The sequence below is a fragment of the Crocodylus siamensis genome, chromosome 6 (genome assembly GCF_052110815.1).
Source record: "Crocodylus siamensis isolate JL-2025a chromosome 6, ASM5211081v1, whole genome shotgun sequence".
Taxonomy (NCBI): Eukaryota; Metazoa; Chordata; order Crocodylia; family Crocodylidae; genus Crocodylus; species Crocodylus siamensis.
In genome coordinates, this window is record NC_143400.1 from 17,316,573 (window position 1) to 17,333,555 (window position 16,983).

Genomic DNA, 16,983 nt, shown 5'->3' on the forward strand with positions numbered 1-16,983 from the left:
AAATCACCCTGACACTGGGATTTCTTGCCCCTGGAAGAAGAGTGGGAGGCACCATGCAAGGGGAAGGCAGCCCCCAGCCCCAGTTCCTTCCGGGGGCAGTTGTGACTCTTGCTCCCCCACCTGCTCCCTTAGCCCTTGTCGGGGGGACTTGAACCCCCTGAGTCCATGGCAGGGGTGGGGGAGTGGGAGCCCCATGCCTGCCTACACAGTGCCTATGAGGTGTTGTTTGAGGCCAACCCACCAGTGGGAAAAGCATCAACCTTGACCTGGGCTAAAGTCCCTGCCTGAGGACTGCGCTCCTAGACCGGGGGGGAGGTCACGATAGACCTGGCCACAGAAGGGGAGAGAGTCCCCTCTCCACAGGAATGGGGCAATTATAGGGTTAAAGTGTTTGTCCTTATTATTATGGGATGGAGCTTGAGACCAGCCCTCCCCGCTCTGTTGTAGTTACTTTCGTTTTCCCACTTGGGTGGTGCTTGTTCCTGTATCAAACAGCCTGAGATTCGGGGCCTGCAGAAAAGTAAGTCTCAGTTTTCTTTGTTAAGGAAGGAACTGCACAGGGGAGTGCAGGGTGGACGGGGCTTGGGCTCTGATAAGGAGCGGAGAAGGGATTTGGGGGCTGGAGGTGATGCTTAAAAGCGGTTTGTTTCTCTGGAGGCCACTAAAATCACAGACACACACTCATTAGATGGCACAAAAGGTGTATTTGCAAATAGGGTCAGAGCAGAGTCAAAAACTCAGATTACTCTGAACCCACCAAGGAATTTTGCAGGCTGTATTTATCTTTTTCCTCCTGGGCACGTGTGCAGAAACAGGAACTCTTACAGCTCACTTCTGTTTCATACAAGCATACATGTGGTTACATCACTACATACATCTCATGTATATTATAATTAACTACTTAAGTATGCAGGGCGGAGAGGTAAATATGCATCAGCTAATTAAGCATGCTCAGAGAGTGCTATAGGTCACCAAGAGTTTAAACCCCCACCCTTTCAAGGACACAGTCAGTTGAATTCCAGCTTCTGTAATGTGCATGAGAAAGGCTAGGGAGAAGCTGGGGGAGAGTCTGCGATTTAGCATAAGAAAAGCTGTGGCAAGGCTGGGCAAGGAAAAAAGTCCTTGACAGTGTTTCTTTCTTATCGGGTGCAAGATGCAAGCTGTGCATTTCTAACAATACTCCATTTCTAACAGAGGGAACAGTCGCAGTCCCTCCACCCTGTCCTCACTGGCCTAGCCGTGGGCTGGAGAGCCAGCAAGCAGGGGAGGGCTGGAGCAGCCGTACAGGTCCTAGGCACATCCCTCGTCTTGGAGAGGGCACAAACTCTGGGTGTGTGATCAGTCACAAGTGCTAGTTTCCCTTTACACTGGGCACATCTACATGAGATGCTGTGTGACCGTAACGACAAGGTACCGCACTGTAGCTCATCGATATGGCAACAGCATCACTGGTATCAAACCGTGATGCTGACACCACTGCACAGTAGCAACTAAGAATGAGCGTGTGTGGCAGTGGGACTGCGCAGCGACGACAGCACCGTCGGCTGCTTGTGTAGACATGGCCGCTGACTAACAGCCTTACAATTAGTGTTTGGTAACACTAACATGCACTTTCCCCTGTCCTGTCCAGCAGAGTTACGAATTTCTGTCTCCAGGCCTTTAAAAGTCTTTACAATGCCACGGGGTGGGGATATCTAGCCACTTTTGGCAAAGGAGGCCACTGGGAACATGTGTGAGAGAAGGCCATTTTGTAGTCTGTGTACCAGGGCGGATGGAGGAACGGGAGTACATAGAGAAACAGGAAAGTCATGTTACTGCCCTTGCATTATTTTCCTGAGTTGGTGTCTGTCATGACCATGTGAATGAAGCTGTTCAAATAATCTCACCTGCCAGGGTGCTGGGACAGGCTCCCCTAGGCTGTGTTTGGCCTCAGGAGCACAGGTCAGCATTTCTGAACAGCTCCCATGACAGCATCTTCCTTCTCTCTGGGTTCTTTCCCTCACAGGTTCGAGGAGGTGCTGCCCTGCTGGTTGCTTTTGGAGATATGGTGGAGTATTCAACTGTACAGGCCAGTCGCTCAAGCCAAGCTGGAAAAGCGAAGCCTGTGTGGAAGAAATCAAACTTTACGTTGTGGTTGAATCAGAACTGACAGAGCCAGCTTTTCTTTATTTAAGGCTGTACTGTGATGACAGGGAGAATTCCATACAGCAGGGGGAATCACCCACTTGTCTGTTTCAAAGGATTTCTCAGACTCTCTAAGGTTACAAGCGTATTTATACTTAAGACACAGAAAGAGATAAAAAATACACCTTGGAGAAACAAAACAATAGTAAATTACACAGAAACTTAGAAAGTTTACTTAAACAAACTGTCTATGCATAGGGCAAGATATCAAGATTACGCAAGGAATGCAGGAATGCGGATTCCTTATCTCAGAACATTTGAATTAAGCAGTATCAGCACGTCTGGTCTTTGTCTGTTTTTCTAGTCAAGTAAGCCAATTACTTCCACACGTGGAAGGTGTTGGGGTTTTGTCTGGCTGAAACTGCTGTGAAGGCCCCACAACAACCCTGGCAAAGAAGAGGTGTCTGTGTGTTGCCCTGTGGGGTCAGGCCAACTCTCAAGTTCTCAATATTGCGCTGTTAGAGAGGAGGGTGTGACACAATTGCACATATACAAACACACAAATCGATTAGGTGCATACCCACACACACTACCAGCTCAGGCACGTACACATCCAAACCAGCCTAGGCACTTGCATACCTAGCACCAATTCAAGCACATACACATTACACACTAAAAGTTAGACAAAAATAAATTGTCAATGCCCACACACTCAGAACACTAATTCATATATCATGCACACAATGATTTATTTATATATATATACACACACACACACACTCACCAGTTCACACACATACAACCCACCTACACATACACACAGGTAAGTTCCTAACCTGGATGGTACAGTGTGTATGTGTGTGCTTGGGGTACCTGGGATACTTGTGGGAAGGTTAAGGTGAGAGAGAGAGAGAGAGTTAAAGTGTAGGGAGTGAAAGTTGCCAGAACCAGGATTAGAAGCAGTGGACTAGAGAGAAGCTGGCTGAGGACCTGAGGCTTGGGGTTACTTAAGGGCGACTGGAGCTGGAAACTGAGGCAGACAGCTGAGATATTGGTGGGGGGGAGGGGGCAGATAAGTGGTGGCAAGGAGAAAACAGCCAGGAAAGAGAGACAGAGGAAGAAACCTGGGAGCTTGGGGCTGGAGACAGCTTAGAGACTGGGGGGGTGGGGCTCATATAAATGGTGGCAGGAAACAGACAAAAACCCAACTCAGGCTTTCAAAATAACAAGTTTATTAAATAGCGAACACACTACACAGCCCCATGAAGTTATTGGTTCACACAACACACACACAATGGCAGCAGGAGAAAGAGACTCAGTGGAAGAGTTGGAGTCGAGGTGGGGAAGAGAAGCTGAGTCCAAGTCCTTGGTTGAAGAGAGGGTGCGGTGTGATAGCTACATATCCAGGCTGGTAAAGGGTCGTTGTCCAGCAGGTGTTGTCCAGAGTGGGGTTGCCGGCATGGCCTCTGGGTGGATAGGTGGTGTGGCATGGTGCTGGTCCACACGGAGAGGGCATCCCTGGGAGTCAGTCTTCACTACCTATTTTATGGGGCAGACTACCTCTGATCTCCTATGGGGAGGGCCTGTCAAGGCAAGGTCAGGTTTGAAGATTTTTCTTAGAATTTGTATAGATAAATACCAATGCACAAATATATATATAGGGTGTGTGAGTGAATATACACACAAACACATATATATACATACACAAGTATCTATGTCTATATACACATGCATATAGACATGGATATATTTTATATATTTATTAAAAATAAAAAGAACAAACATCGCATCTCAATGTCAGACAGAGTTTTAATAAAGAATGAAGAAAAGTATGGGAGGGGCAAGACACCACAAAAAAATCTTTCATAAATACAAGCAAGAATAGGGGAATAGACCCAACTATGATTTCATCCCATGTTCTGTAGCAGACTGCCATACCAATACCATTGACTAAAAATGATTCTGAACTTTTTTAGATGTCAGGCATCCATTAATGCACTCAAGGCACTGCTTGGAAAAGAGCAGCTCTTAGCCTTCTTGGGTTTTTTGACTGCAGAAAAATAATAGTGCAATTCTTCTGCTGCACAGAACTCAGAAAGGCCAAAACAAGTCAGAATGCGTTAATGCTATGGATTCCTATTGAAATATGTGGGTTTAGATGGACAAGCATGAATGTGAGGGCGGTATTCCAATTTTGACTATTTAAAATCCCTGTGCTCCCATTTGTCTCTTCTCAAGATGTTCTAGCAGCCTGCCACAAGCTTTGACTGTATTTAAAGGCTTGTTCTTGTACTAACCTGCCTTGAGGAGAACTGTGTCTCTCTGGGAACACAAGGCAGAAAGTCAGAAATTTCTCGGGTGAAGTTCTTCTGTCCTTTTGGCACGTGGCAGCAATGTGCCTATGTGCACTATGCTCAAGCGTGCGGGGGCAGCTAGGATCCAATGACTTCAAAGATCAAATAGGGAGTAGGAGCCCCAGTACTGACTAATTTTGAGCACTCCCATTAAGTGTTGTGAAGGTAAGGATAAAAGTTCTCATTTATAGGCACTCCTTGCTTAGCCTACAGAGGGTGGGACTCGGGAGAAAGTCCCTCAGAGCCTGGCAAAGAATCTGCAAAGAAGTTGGCCGATGCTCCACAAATCAGGTTTGGGGTGAGGAGCTGTTCACCAGACCTTGTTTAATTTTACTTTTTCTTTTAGATTCATTTCCTGATATAAAGGGATGGAAGACCAGAGCAGCAGAATCAGTAACCTTCTTCTACAAGCCCTTGAAAACCTTTTGGAAGAAGACTTCAAAAGGTTTAAGGATGAACTATCACATTCTGACTTTAGGGGAAAAGGCAAAATCCCCCGAGGGCGGCTGGAGACTGCCGACAGGATAGACACCAAGAACTGCCTTGTGGATTTCTATGGGGCAGCTGCTGCAGTAGATGTAACCATTGAAGTTTTCACTCGGGTCAGTCTCAGGGATGCCGCTGCCCGACTGCGAGCGGAAAGAGAGGAAGGTAAGAAACCTGGAGTTACTGTAAGGCCTGTGAGTCTTGCCTAGAGCTGTGTCCTCAAGCAGCAACCACAAACCCAGAAGGAGACAAAAGGCTGGTGACAAGACAATCAAACTAGATCCTAGCAGGAAGTTCAAGATCCCCACAGCAGAGATGCCCAGTGGGACAGTCTCTGACATGTGTCAGTCCTCTCTGGCTCCTCTGCTAGCCGCAGGAGAGTAAAGGCAGCCTGTAGCTCCCTACGTGGGGATGTCTGCAGCGTGGAGTGAGCAGTGGGCATAGAGCCGAAAAAGCAGTATGCAGGGAGTGTCACAGAGGAGGAGAAACTGGATTTCAGCCACGTTGCTTGAATGCTCCTTGGGATTCGAAATGAGCTGGTGCAAGTTATCCACGTTGTGAGGCTGCTCTGAGCTAGTAGAAAGCAGAATCCTCTAAGTCTTGATAAACTGCTCCTGCACTGGTGGGCAATAACTCTTGTGAACTGGGGAATTAAGAGCAGAATAACTCATCTAGAGTCATGTATAATAAAAATTCAGATTCTGCACGATCTGATATTGTTGTAACAGTGTACGGTCATATCAACCCATCATTAGGGCTCCATCTGGTCCACAGATTGCATGGTTTGCCCCCTGCTTTCCAAGTTCTCAATCAAATATAAAAATTGAGGCTACCTTCAGATGTGAAAAAAGCACTTTACCAAAAGCAGCAGCTATTAGAAAAATGGCCACAGAAGTCCCACTTAAGAGCCTGATTTCTACAGACACTGCAGAGCTGGGTCAAGGTAATGCCTGGCCTCTTCTGGGCGTGTGCCGGTGTTACCAGATTTGCCCACTACTTTGGGGTGTGCTCATTTATTAGGGCTAGGGTCTTGGTAATTCTATGAATGTGCTGCTTGTGTTACTTGTGTTTCTATATGGAGCTGTATCTCTCCCCCTGCAAGCCCTCACCCCCAATGGAGTTATCTTGCAGGACTCAGTTCAGTGGGGCTGGGTTCCTCCAGTCCCCAAATCAGTCATACACACAAACACACACACAGATTAACGTGACACGCCTGACCTGGCCGGGTTGATCAGGCTGACACCCTCATATGCCAAGAATCAGTTCATCAGAGCAACAATAAACTACAGTCAGACACAAGCACACAGTTAAACAGAAGACCTCTGAATCTGGCTGGGTGTCCAGATGACACCCTCATGGGCCAGCATTCAGTTCATTAGGGCACGTCTGAGTCAAACTGGGTCAATCAGCCTGTCCAAGCTGATCCCCTTCTATGTTTCGAACTCAGCACGTCCCAATCTTTTAGTCTCTTGATGAGCAGACCCCACAGTATTTCTGGGCTTCACAGGGATCTTTAGCTTAGGTAAGAGGGGCCTTGCTACAGAGCAAGTGGGAAAGAGAAGTAAAGAAGGCAAAATATACCCAGTTACCACCAGTTTGACTATAAAAGTTATTTATTGCTAAGTAGATGAAATATATATTGACACTAGAAGTGACAGACATGCAAAGGAAAAACAAACACAAACAGTCACAGTATACCCTGGTTTCACTAAGTATTTGGGGAAACTTTAGGGCCATGCTTGACATTCCTATGATATATCCTTGATATACTGATCAGCACACACACTCCTGGATATCACCTGGTGTTTTCAGAAACAATAGACAGCGGTGCAGCATCAGGGGTTTTTGGATTTTTACTTGCTGTGAACAAGCCTCAGCTTAGCATGACTTTTCCAGATCTTGCTATAGTCTTTTAACAGACTTAGGGCAATTACTGGAGTGTTCATAACCTGTTGCGGAGAGGACTTCCACCAGTCGTCCCGGGAAAAGTATGACAACACTTGTGGCCAGGGCTCCAACGGGCTGGACGCGGTGATGAACCCTGTACCATTGTTCAAATGTTGCCCATACCCCCTCTGACTCGGTGTCTTGCCTCCGCATTCCCTAACCCGGCAACCGAGGTGTAGCCAATGAAGTTTACATCGGCCTCCCCTAGCGGGACCGGGGAATGTAGGGCCTGAGATGCCCAATAAACTTACTTCTGCTTAGAGGTGTGTGTGGGGGGGAGGGGAGGAAGGAAAAGTCCTTTGTAAATCCAGATTAGAACTGGTCTGATAAATGCTGAGCTGGGTGTGGGGGCTGATTAGCATTTGGAGCACAGCTTCCCCATCATGCAGTGCTCCCCTGCTTTGCTGATCCCAGAATTCACTGCACTCTCTGCTTCAGGCTTTCTGTTCTCCATCTCTCATGTAAATGAATGGTCATCTGGTCCCATCTCAGATGCAAATGAGACCTAGGGCAGTTGTTTCACTTTTGTCACCCTTATCTGGAGGGTTTTAGGTGTGTCTCTCACTGCATCTTAATCAGTTTCTGTTTGCAGGGGGTGGGGCGATTCTTTGTGAGTCAGACAGTCTGTGTCCTGTGTCAGGGTTCCCCAAGAACATGGAGCTGACAGGTAACACCGGGCTCAGCGTGGGAGTGTGCCAAATTGAAAGTAAAGTGCTTTTCGGGTTGTCTTTTTTCCCCTCATCTGCAAGCAGCCTGAGCAACCAGCTCAGCAAAGACAGAGGTGCTTTGATGAGAACAATCAAAGATGTCTGATAAGGACCAGAATACAGACTGACGGAGAGAATATTGTAAACTGTTACATAAATCCACATGACTTTTTCCCATGGGTAGTGTGGGTCTCTCCATGTCCAGGTGGGGACTGCATAATCTGAGATGTCTTCAGGGGAGAGGGACAACAGTGGAGGAGGTCTAAGAAATCTCCTGTGAAGAGAGACAGAAAAGGTGTGTTTCACCTTAGAAAAGAGACGAGTGCAGAGCCATTATGAAAGAACAGAAAGCCATGAATGATCCCGTTACTATACGATAGCAGTTTCTGACCTTCTTTTCCATTACACAAGAATCATTGGAAACTAGGGCTAGAAAAAACTTCATGAGGCCATTTAGTCCAGCCCCTTGCCAAAAGCAGGGTCATCTTTAACCCCCTCCCCAACCCCTCAAGCTAGAACAGATAGATTTAATGAGCAAAGGCGGATAAGATGAGGAAGGAATACAAAACAGCAGAATATAAAAAGAAAACCACCTTGAGCAAAACAGCACAGGCTGGTTAGCCTTTTGATGTGCTACTCGAGCACTTAAACCTAAGTTTCTGGCTAAATTTCAGGGAAGCTACTCGCGTATACAGGCAGAGATGTCTGGAGGCCCACGCGTCCGTGTGTGCTTGTTTCCAAAAAGATGTGTCCTCCCTGCAAGAAGGAGGCACCCTTTAAATAACCTTTCTGACCTCATCACCTGGACCCAACCGAAGTCAGGTATTTTCTGAGCACCCCTGAGGCTGACCAGTCCATCTGAAATGTGTCAGCCCTCCCCTTGAGGAGTGAGCGCTGCCTTCGGACCACCCTTCAGCTCAGCGGCAGAAAGTTTAACAAAGAAACCCACACACTGGAAATTAGGCAGCCCCGCTCCCCAGGTGACCATGAGGTTGCCTAAGCAACCAGGTTGTCAGATACTTGGCAGAGAAAAAAGAAGAGAAACCCCCCGGGGAAGGGAGTGGGGGAGTCGGGTAGAAGGCAAGGAGAGTGTGGCGGGCCAGTAGGGGGCGCTCCTGTGTTGAGTCACCCACCTCCCTGTGCCCAACCACCTTCCAGGCTCCCAGTGCCTCCCTGAAGGTGCCTTGTATCCGGCTGACCCCCTTCCTAGAGCACACTCGCTACTCTGGGGGTAACGTGTGCTGCCACCACCCGGAGAAGGGACTCTCTCAGCCCTGTGTCCTCAGGGAAACACAGGCTTAATAGTCCTATGGGTAGTCGGACCAGTACAGGCATTTGGGGCACTTTCCCCAGTCAGGGGCCAAAAAGGAAAGTCTCCCTTAGTCTGCAGACCTAAGGGGTCTCTTAGGCATAATTTGACCCACCTCTCAATAAGTCTCCTACACCGGTCACAAAGGAGAACTGTATTGATTACAGGGGTAGGGTGAAAATAGGGTACAAGACAGAGCAATATCATAGAAATCCCATAGAGCAAAACAGTCTGGCTGAGGTAGCCTTTTGATCACACATCTGAGTTACTGCCAGCTAGATATCTATCAGATCTCGAGTAGCTTACTCACACACTTCATCCCGAGGCTGTTGCAGATTCCCTCTGGAGGCAGGCCGTTCCTTGCTCATGAGCTACGGGGGAGAGAGCCAGTGTCAGATGGTAAAGCTCCTCTCTAAGTCTGAGTCCCCCGCATGGCTGCTGCCCCCTCCTCCTGGGCAGTCTTAACTTATATAGCCCCTGTGACCTCGTTCACCTGGTCCAATGGAGGCCAGTGTTGGTTGGCTGTCAGCCAAGCAGTTCGAAATACATCACTAGTTGCCGGGCAGACTCTAGCCCACCAGGTAGGAGCCCCTCACCCAGGTAGGTGATGCCAGTCACGTAGGCAGAGGGAGCAGGTTTCCCCCCTCTCTCAGGCATGCAGCCAGCTCAGGTTCCCTAAAGAGACAGGGTAAAGGTGTGTCTCCTCTGCTGGGTCCATCCTAATCAAATTGTTGCAGCACAGAGATTTGGGGGGGAAACAAAAGTGGCTTCCTGCCACAGGGAGTGAGAGGTTTATTTCTCCAAAGAGGACGGAGCTGGGCTGTTCCCAGTGGGGGCGGATGGCAGAACAAGGAGCAATGGGCTCAAACCGCAGCAAGGGGAGTTTAAGATGGATAGAAGGAAAAACTTTCTCGTGAGGCGGGTAGCAAAGCCCTGGATCGGGCTTCCCAGAGAGGTTGTGGCTTCTCCATCCTGGGAGGTTTTTAAGGCCCAGGTGGACAAAGCTTTGGCTGGGATGATGTGTTTGGGGCTGGTCCTGGGTAGAGCAGGGAGTCGGACTAGATGACCTCCTGGGGTCCCTTCCAACCATAATTTGCTGTGACTCTAGGATTCATGAGGTGTGGGGCCCAAAACCGGACACAGCACTTCAGGTGAGGCCTCACCAGTGCCGAAGAGAGTGGAAGGACCACTTCTCTTCACTGGCATGTTACACTCCTAACATAATTGAGGATGCTGGTTTTGCTGTTTGGGGTTTTTCCCCACCCCCTCTTCCTCCTTCCACCATCCCCTTCCCCACAACAAATGCACACTGCTGGCTCCTATTTACCTTCTGGCCCACTGTAACCTCCAGGGCCTCCTCTGGGGTACAGCGGTTCTCCCTCAGGCTGTATCAGTGCATGCAGTTTTTCCATCGTCAGTGCAGAACTTTTAAGTTGTCCTTGTTGAATTTCATCTGATTAATTGCAGACTAGTTGTTCAAGTCATTTTGATAAAATCACTACAGAGCGTCTTCATCTCCATGAAACTTGGAGTCATGTGTAGATGCACCAAGCCAGGGGTTTTCAACTGGGGGTATGTGTACCCCTGGGGGTACCTCTGGTGGCCTCAGAAGGTACCCGGCAGCAGGCACTGCCACCACCGCTGACACTTCCACTGCCAATCAACCACTGGGTGACCCCCCTCCCCAACTCGTCTGGCCTCCGGGGGACTTCTGCCTTCTTGACCGGCCGCCAGGGGTACAATGACCCAAAAAGGTTGGCAACCCCTGGACTAAGCATTCTGTCAGGTCCATCCTTCAAAGTGTTAATGAAGATGCTAAATACCACTGACCCCAGACAAACCCTTGGGGCATCTCACTCAATACCTCCTCCCAGCTGAACATGGAGCCACTGATGATTGTTTGTTGAGCACAATGATAGGACCAGTTACACGTCCACTCTCCATGCCTTGCACTAGTGTGTATCTCCTTAGCTTGTTAAGGACAATGTTGTGGGAGACAATGTCAAAAGCCTTGTTAAAATTAAGGTCTGTCACACCACTGCTCTCCCCTATCCACAAACCCGGTCATTTATCGTAGAAGGAAATAGGGTTGATCAGTCATGACTTGTTCTTGGTGAATCAAGTCTCATCGTTTGTGATCACTTTGTTGAAATTTGGAAGCTTCTGTCAGTTGCTTAAAGTAAAGTAATAATAGGAGCAGTAAAGTAAAGTAATAACAGGAACAAAAAATACATGCAAGAACCAGCAGTTTGCTACTCCCTGAACTATGGAGCAAACTAAGTTTCTTGTGGGGTGCTGGCTGCACATAGAAACCTATTTCTGGGCCCTGGGAAATGCAACAAGAATCTGGCAAACTCGACTCAACAAGAACAACAAAACTGTAAAACTCTTTTTGAGCTTTTCTAACTAAATTCTTTGTCTTTAAATTTTTTGTTCTTAATTTCACCTTTTCAAAAGTTAATGTTGTCAGGCTCTGATCAAAGTGTCTGAATAAGGTGTGGATTTCAACAGCCCTTCCTGTGCTGAGCTCCTGTGGGAATCTGGCCCCAGCTGTAGGAACAGAGCTGTTTTCGGTGGCAGGGCCCATCATGGTAAAACCACAGGCATTGCTGGCGCAGTCCCTGACCGCACATTGCCTTGTTCTCCTGCCTCCAAAGAAACCCCTGCCTCTGAGTTGTAGGTTTTCTCTTACAGAGAAGAACCCTGAATTAAACACTTCTCTCACTTTCCCCCATGGGCAACTTGTTCTCTTCGGTTCTGTAACTCTAATACTCCCATGCAATTTTTTTTCCAGCTTTGGGCCCTGACCAAACCCATGGAAGAAGAGCACAAGGTATGTGACATTGCAACAGGACTGTTATCACTGACTGGCAGTTCCTCTAGAGCCGCCAAGGGTTTGACTAGCTACTAGGAGTAGTGAATAGCACACCTGAGACCATAGTCCTTCCTGAACCCAGAACGGGTTTTCTACGTCCAGCCGGAGCCATTCCAGGATCACTTGAGTCATGTGAAAACATGAATCAGGGCTCTGCCATTTTCAGTAGATTCCCCCAAATAACACAATTTCCTGTTATGTTCCTTCTTGCTTTGTAGCCTAAATAGGGGTCAGCAACATATATATGTTCCATGAGCTAGATATGGCCCGTAGAGCCACTGGATGTGCCCCATGGAGCTGGAGGGCTTTGCCCATGCCTATGCTGGGGCACAGCAGCGAGGCATTGTGCTAGAGCTGGGCAGCTGGGAGCTGCACCTACATCAGCCCCACTGCTCCTCATCCCCATCCTCCCGGCTGCAGCACAGGCTCAGCCTCCAGCCGGTGAGGAGCTGAACTGGGGCTGGGCAACTTCCAGCTGTGCTTGCACTGCAGCCGGTGGGTGGTGAGAAGTGGCAGCTATGCAGACACAGCTTCCAGCTGCCCAGCCCTGGCTCGGTCCCTGACTCGCTTGGAAGCTGTGCCCACACGGCAACCAGGGGGCTGAGGGATGGGGAGGAGTGACAGCAGCACCGTGCTCTAGTGCAGACATAGGCAACTCCCTGCCTCTCCCCCCTGCCCACACTGCAGATGTACCACTGAAGTGGTCCAGATTGAGGCCAGGCTGTTGTGGCCTGTGGCTTTTAACGGTTGCTGGCCCCTGATCTGAAGTGGTATGTATTGCTGCTGTGCCCTGCATTAGTGGCTTTCACTGTAGAGGGTGCTTCATTTCACCAGTTAGTAAAGTGACTGTTGAATATACACACAGAGCCCGTGTCCACACAACTGCACATGTACATTTTGAGGCACTGCAAAACACACCCTGTACACATTTTTTGGTGATCTGTGCTCCGTATTTGAAGCTTGGAGCCAAATACAGATACCAGGAAATCCCAGTATAAAAAAAGCATGCTCCAGCTGCCAGGCAGGCCCTGCGTGCCCAGATCACCACCGCTGTAGCCCCAGGAGGCCCCCAGGACCCCTACCCCACCTGCAGCAATTTGCCTCCCTCCAGAGCACATGTGCAGGGGCATTCCCCTGGGGGCAACCAGAACCGGCAGAAATACGTGCTGCTGCTAGCTGTCCCTGGGCAACCCCCTCGCGCGCTCGTCTGGATGTTCCCAATCCCAGAGACTTACAACTACGCATTTTTGCCTGAATCCTAATTCCAGTGGCATATAAAGAAGCAGTAGGGGACCTCCAATTAGTTGGTTAGGGGCTACTGTATGAGGAAATGTGCCTTACAATTAGCTAAAGACACCATTTATTCTTGTTGAAGTAGCTTTATTGCAGCATTAATAAAGACTGTTTTCTTACCCTGAACTTCTACCACAGGATATCTAATGCTTCATGTCTCTAACCCAGGTTACAGGGAGGAGTACACTGCACACGTACAGGACAAGTATGGAGTAATAAAAGACAGGAACGCTCTGCTTGGTGAGAATATAAATCTGGACAGCAGATACACCAGGCTGATTATTGTGAAGGAAACACGTGCCAGAAAGGAAAGACAACATGAACTAATGGCCTCGGGATGGAGACATGCAGAAATCATGTCTGAGCAAAAGCGATCCATCACCATTGGTGACTTATTTGCAGCTGATGAGGAGGGGAAAACTCAGCGAGTTGCTGTGTTGCTGGGAGCTGCAGGGATTGGGAAAACACTGACAGCAAAAAAGATCATGGTTGACTGGGCGGCTGGAAAGCTGTACAACGAGAAGTTTGATTATGTTTTCTACATAAACTGCAGAGAAATTAACTTTGACACTGAGCAGGGAAGTGTTGCAAAGTTGATCCTTAGGAATTGTCCTGATCAACACGCACCGGTTGAAGCAATGTTGGGGAACGCAGAGAGACTCCTGTTCATAATCGATGGTTTTGATGAACTGAGATTCTCCTTGGATCAGCCGGAAGAGAATCTGTGCTCTGATCCCCAGGAGAAGAAACCAATGGAAATCGTGCTGAGCAGTTTAGTCCGGAAAAAAGTCCTTAAGAAATGCTCCTTACTCATTACTACAAGACCAGCTGCTGTGGAGGAGCTCAGGCGGTGCTTGCACAATGAGCGCTACGCTGAAATCCTGGGGTTTGCAGAAACTGAGAGGAGAGAATACTTTGACAAATATTTTGGCGATAAAAGGAAAGCAAGAAAAGCCTTGAATTTTGTAAAAGCAAATGAAATGCTCTTCACCATGTGCTTTGTCCCCATTGTCTGTTGGATCGTCTGCACTGTCATAAAGCAGCAGATGGATGAAGGTGAAGAACTTGCACAGACATCGACCACAGTCACAGGAGTGTACCTGCTCTACCTGTACAATTTACTGAAGGATCCAAGAAGCAAGTCAAAGCAACTCCTACAAACTAACTTGAAAGGCCTTTGCTCCTTGGCTGCAGATGGGGTGTGCAGGCAGAAAATCCTGTTCGAAGCAGAAGAGCTGAAGAAGCACGGCTTAGACACGTCTGACTCCCTCTTTCTGAATGAGAACCTCTTTCACAAAAGCACCGACTGTGAATGTCTCTACAGCTTCATCCACTTGTCTTTTCAAGAGTTTTTTGCAGCTTTGTTTTATGCTCTGGAAGAAGACGCAGCGGCAGTCGACAAAGGCTCAGGAAATGACTTAGAAGCTTTGACAGCTTTGTTAGCCAACTATGGGAAATCTAGAAATCATTTAATGTTAACTGTGAGATTTCTGTTTGGTCTCTTAAATGAAGAGAGAATGAAGGACATTGAGAAAAACCTGAGCTGCAAAATGTCATTGAAAATTAAACCAGAATTACTGAAATGGATTAAAACAAAACCCAAAAGACCTTTGGAATCTCAAGGGGAGAGGTCAGATTGTTCACCTTGGGTTGAAGAGCTTTATCAGCTTGAGGAATTTCACTGTTTGTATGAAATTCAAGAAGAAAATTTTGTGCAAAGTGCACTGAGTCATTTAACAGCTGTGAATTTCAGTTCTTATAACTTTACCCAAATGGATCAAGAGGTACTTGCATTCTGTGTAAAAAACTGCCAGCAATTAGAATCACTTGTTCTATGCTCTTGTGAATTCAGCTATGAAGGCCTAAATGAAGATGTTTCACAATCACAAAAGCGGCCACGTCTGTAAGTATTACCTGGGCTTCAAAAACGCTTACATATTTTTTTTAATGTAGCCCTGGGCATGATGCTACCCATGCTGTCTCCTGAAAAGTGGGATCCTGGGGTACCTGGTAGCCGGTAGCCCTGCTCGGCTCCCTGGGTAGCTGCTGCAGGGTCCCCAAGCAGACAGCCTCCCCTGACAATAGAAACAACCTTGCAGACCATTATAAAACTATTTACAGAAGTTAATTATTTACAAGATGACACTAAACTATGGGGGAAGGCGGTCACACTGGAGAACAGGTTGGCGATACAGGCTGACCTGCACAGGCTCGCAAGATGGGTGGACCAAAACCTGATAGCACTGAACGCAGAGAACTGCAGGGTGCTCCACCTTGGGTAGAAAAACCAGCATCATACCTATAGGCTCGGCAGTACTACACTCACTAGCACCGTGACCGAAAGAGACCTGTGGGTCTCGATAAACCTAAAGAGCAACATGAACCACCACTGCGATGCTGTGGTCAGCAAAAAAACCCCAAACAACTCAGTTAGGCTCCGGAGCGGTGAGAGACACGTGGGTGAAGCCCTCTGCGCCCCCGCTCCCCTGAAGCCCCCACCTGGCCGGGTCAAGCCCCCGCCCAGGACCCTACTTGGCCCAGCCCCCCAGGGAGCCACGGACCAGAGCCGTGCAAACAGGCTGCGCAAACAGGCGCTCGAGTTAGCGTGGAGATCGTCCAGGGGACGTCGCGGGAGGGCACGAGACCCTGCCTGCGACCCCCCCAGCCATAGCCAGCCCCAGCCGTAGCCAGCCTACCAGAGCATGACACGGATGGGCACGCACCGCACCCCAAGGGTCCCCTCGGGCTCTGTGGCCCCCCCATTGGGCACCTCAGAGACGGCCGCCCAGCCGGAGCCCAGGGTCCCGGGCTCCACGCAGACGGTGCCCCGGCTCTTGGCTGCAGGGACTGCCTGTCCCTTTTTCAGGCTCTGGGGCCTGGGAGCATGGCCCCCTCCCCTTGCGGGGTCTGCTCCCTACTGCGGTCTCTGGCGTGCCAGCTGGAGGAGCTTCAGGCCACAGTCCAGAGACTGCGTGCCATCAGAAACTGCGAGCAGGAGACAGACTCCTACTGCCAGGCCCTTCTCCCCCGGGAGCCGCAGGGGAGAGCACCATCTCCCTCCACGACTAAGGAGGACTCTGGGACCTCCCGCTCTGCCCAGTCAGGGGCATGGACCAAGGTGGTCAAGGGCCCCAAGGCCCGCCGCACCAAGGCCCCTCCCCGCCGGAGCTTAGCAACAGGTTCGCACCTCTTGCAGCCCCGGCAGAGCCTGCTCAGTTGCCGGCTCCCGCAGGCAACCCAGGCTCGACCGCAGCTACTGGCCCCGCTCTCCCCAAGTCAAAGCGAAAGGTGTTTGTTGTGGGAGACTCCATCCTGCGGGGCACCGAGGGGGCAATCTGCCGCCCCAACCCCTTAGCCCGGGAAGTCTGCTGCTTCCCGGGGGCCCGCATCCGAGACATTGCGGAGAGGATCCCACAGCTCCTCCGGCCCACAGACCACTACCCCATGCTCCTTATTCACATGGGCACCAATGACATGGCTCGGAGCACCCCCAGCCAGGTCATGAGGCGCTACAGGGAGTTGGGAGCGGGGCTTAGGGGTCTGGGAGCTCAGGTGGTGTTTTCGTCGATCCTCCCAGTCTCGGGCTATGGGCTGAGGAGGGAGAGGAGGATCCACGCAGTGAACCAAAGACTGCGGCACTGGTGTCATCGGGAAGGCTTTGGCTTCCATGACCACAGCCCGCTCTTTGGCGAGAGAGGCAGCGAGCTGCTGGGAAGAGATGGCCTCCACCTCTCTCCCCTGGGGAGGAGGCTCTTCTCAGCCAGGCTGGCTGACCTGCTTCACCGGGCTTTAAACTAAGCCTGCTGGGGGATGGGGGGACTACTGCCACTGCTGGCCCGCTGAGCAACCCTTGCAAAGCCAGCAGACCAAGGCACTTAAGGGAGCCCA

General features: G+C 49.6%; 1 protein-coding gene across 1 annotated transcript in view; it reads left to right on the forward strand.

The window, feature by feature from the left end:
* The first annotated feature begins 417 nt into the window (after window positions 1-417).
* Window positions 418-16,983, forward strand: part of LOC149861320 (NACHT, LRR and PYD domains-containing protein 12-like) — a 57,306-nt gene continuing 40,740 nt past the window's right edge. The window contains exons 1-5 of the mRNA XM_090052928.1: window positions 418-520; window positions 2,006-2,260; window positions 4,825-5,129; window positions 11,722-11,760; window positions 13,264-14,998. Coding sequence (XP_089909054.1) covers window positions 4,847-5,129; window positions 11,722-11,760; window positions 13,264-14,998 — 2,057 coding nt within the window. The 5' untranslated portion in view covers window positions 418-520; window positions 2,006-2,260; window positions 4,825-4,846. The remainder of the gene's footprint in view (window positions 521-2,005; window positions 2,261-4,824; window positions 5,130-11,721; window positions 11,761-13,263; window positions 14,999-16,983) is intronic.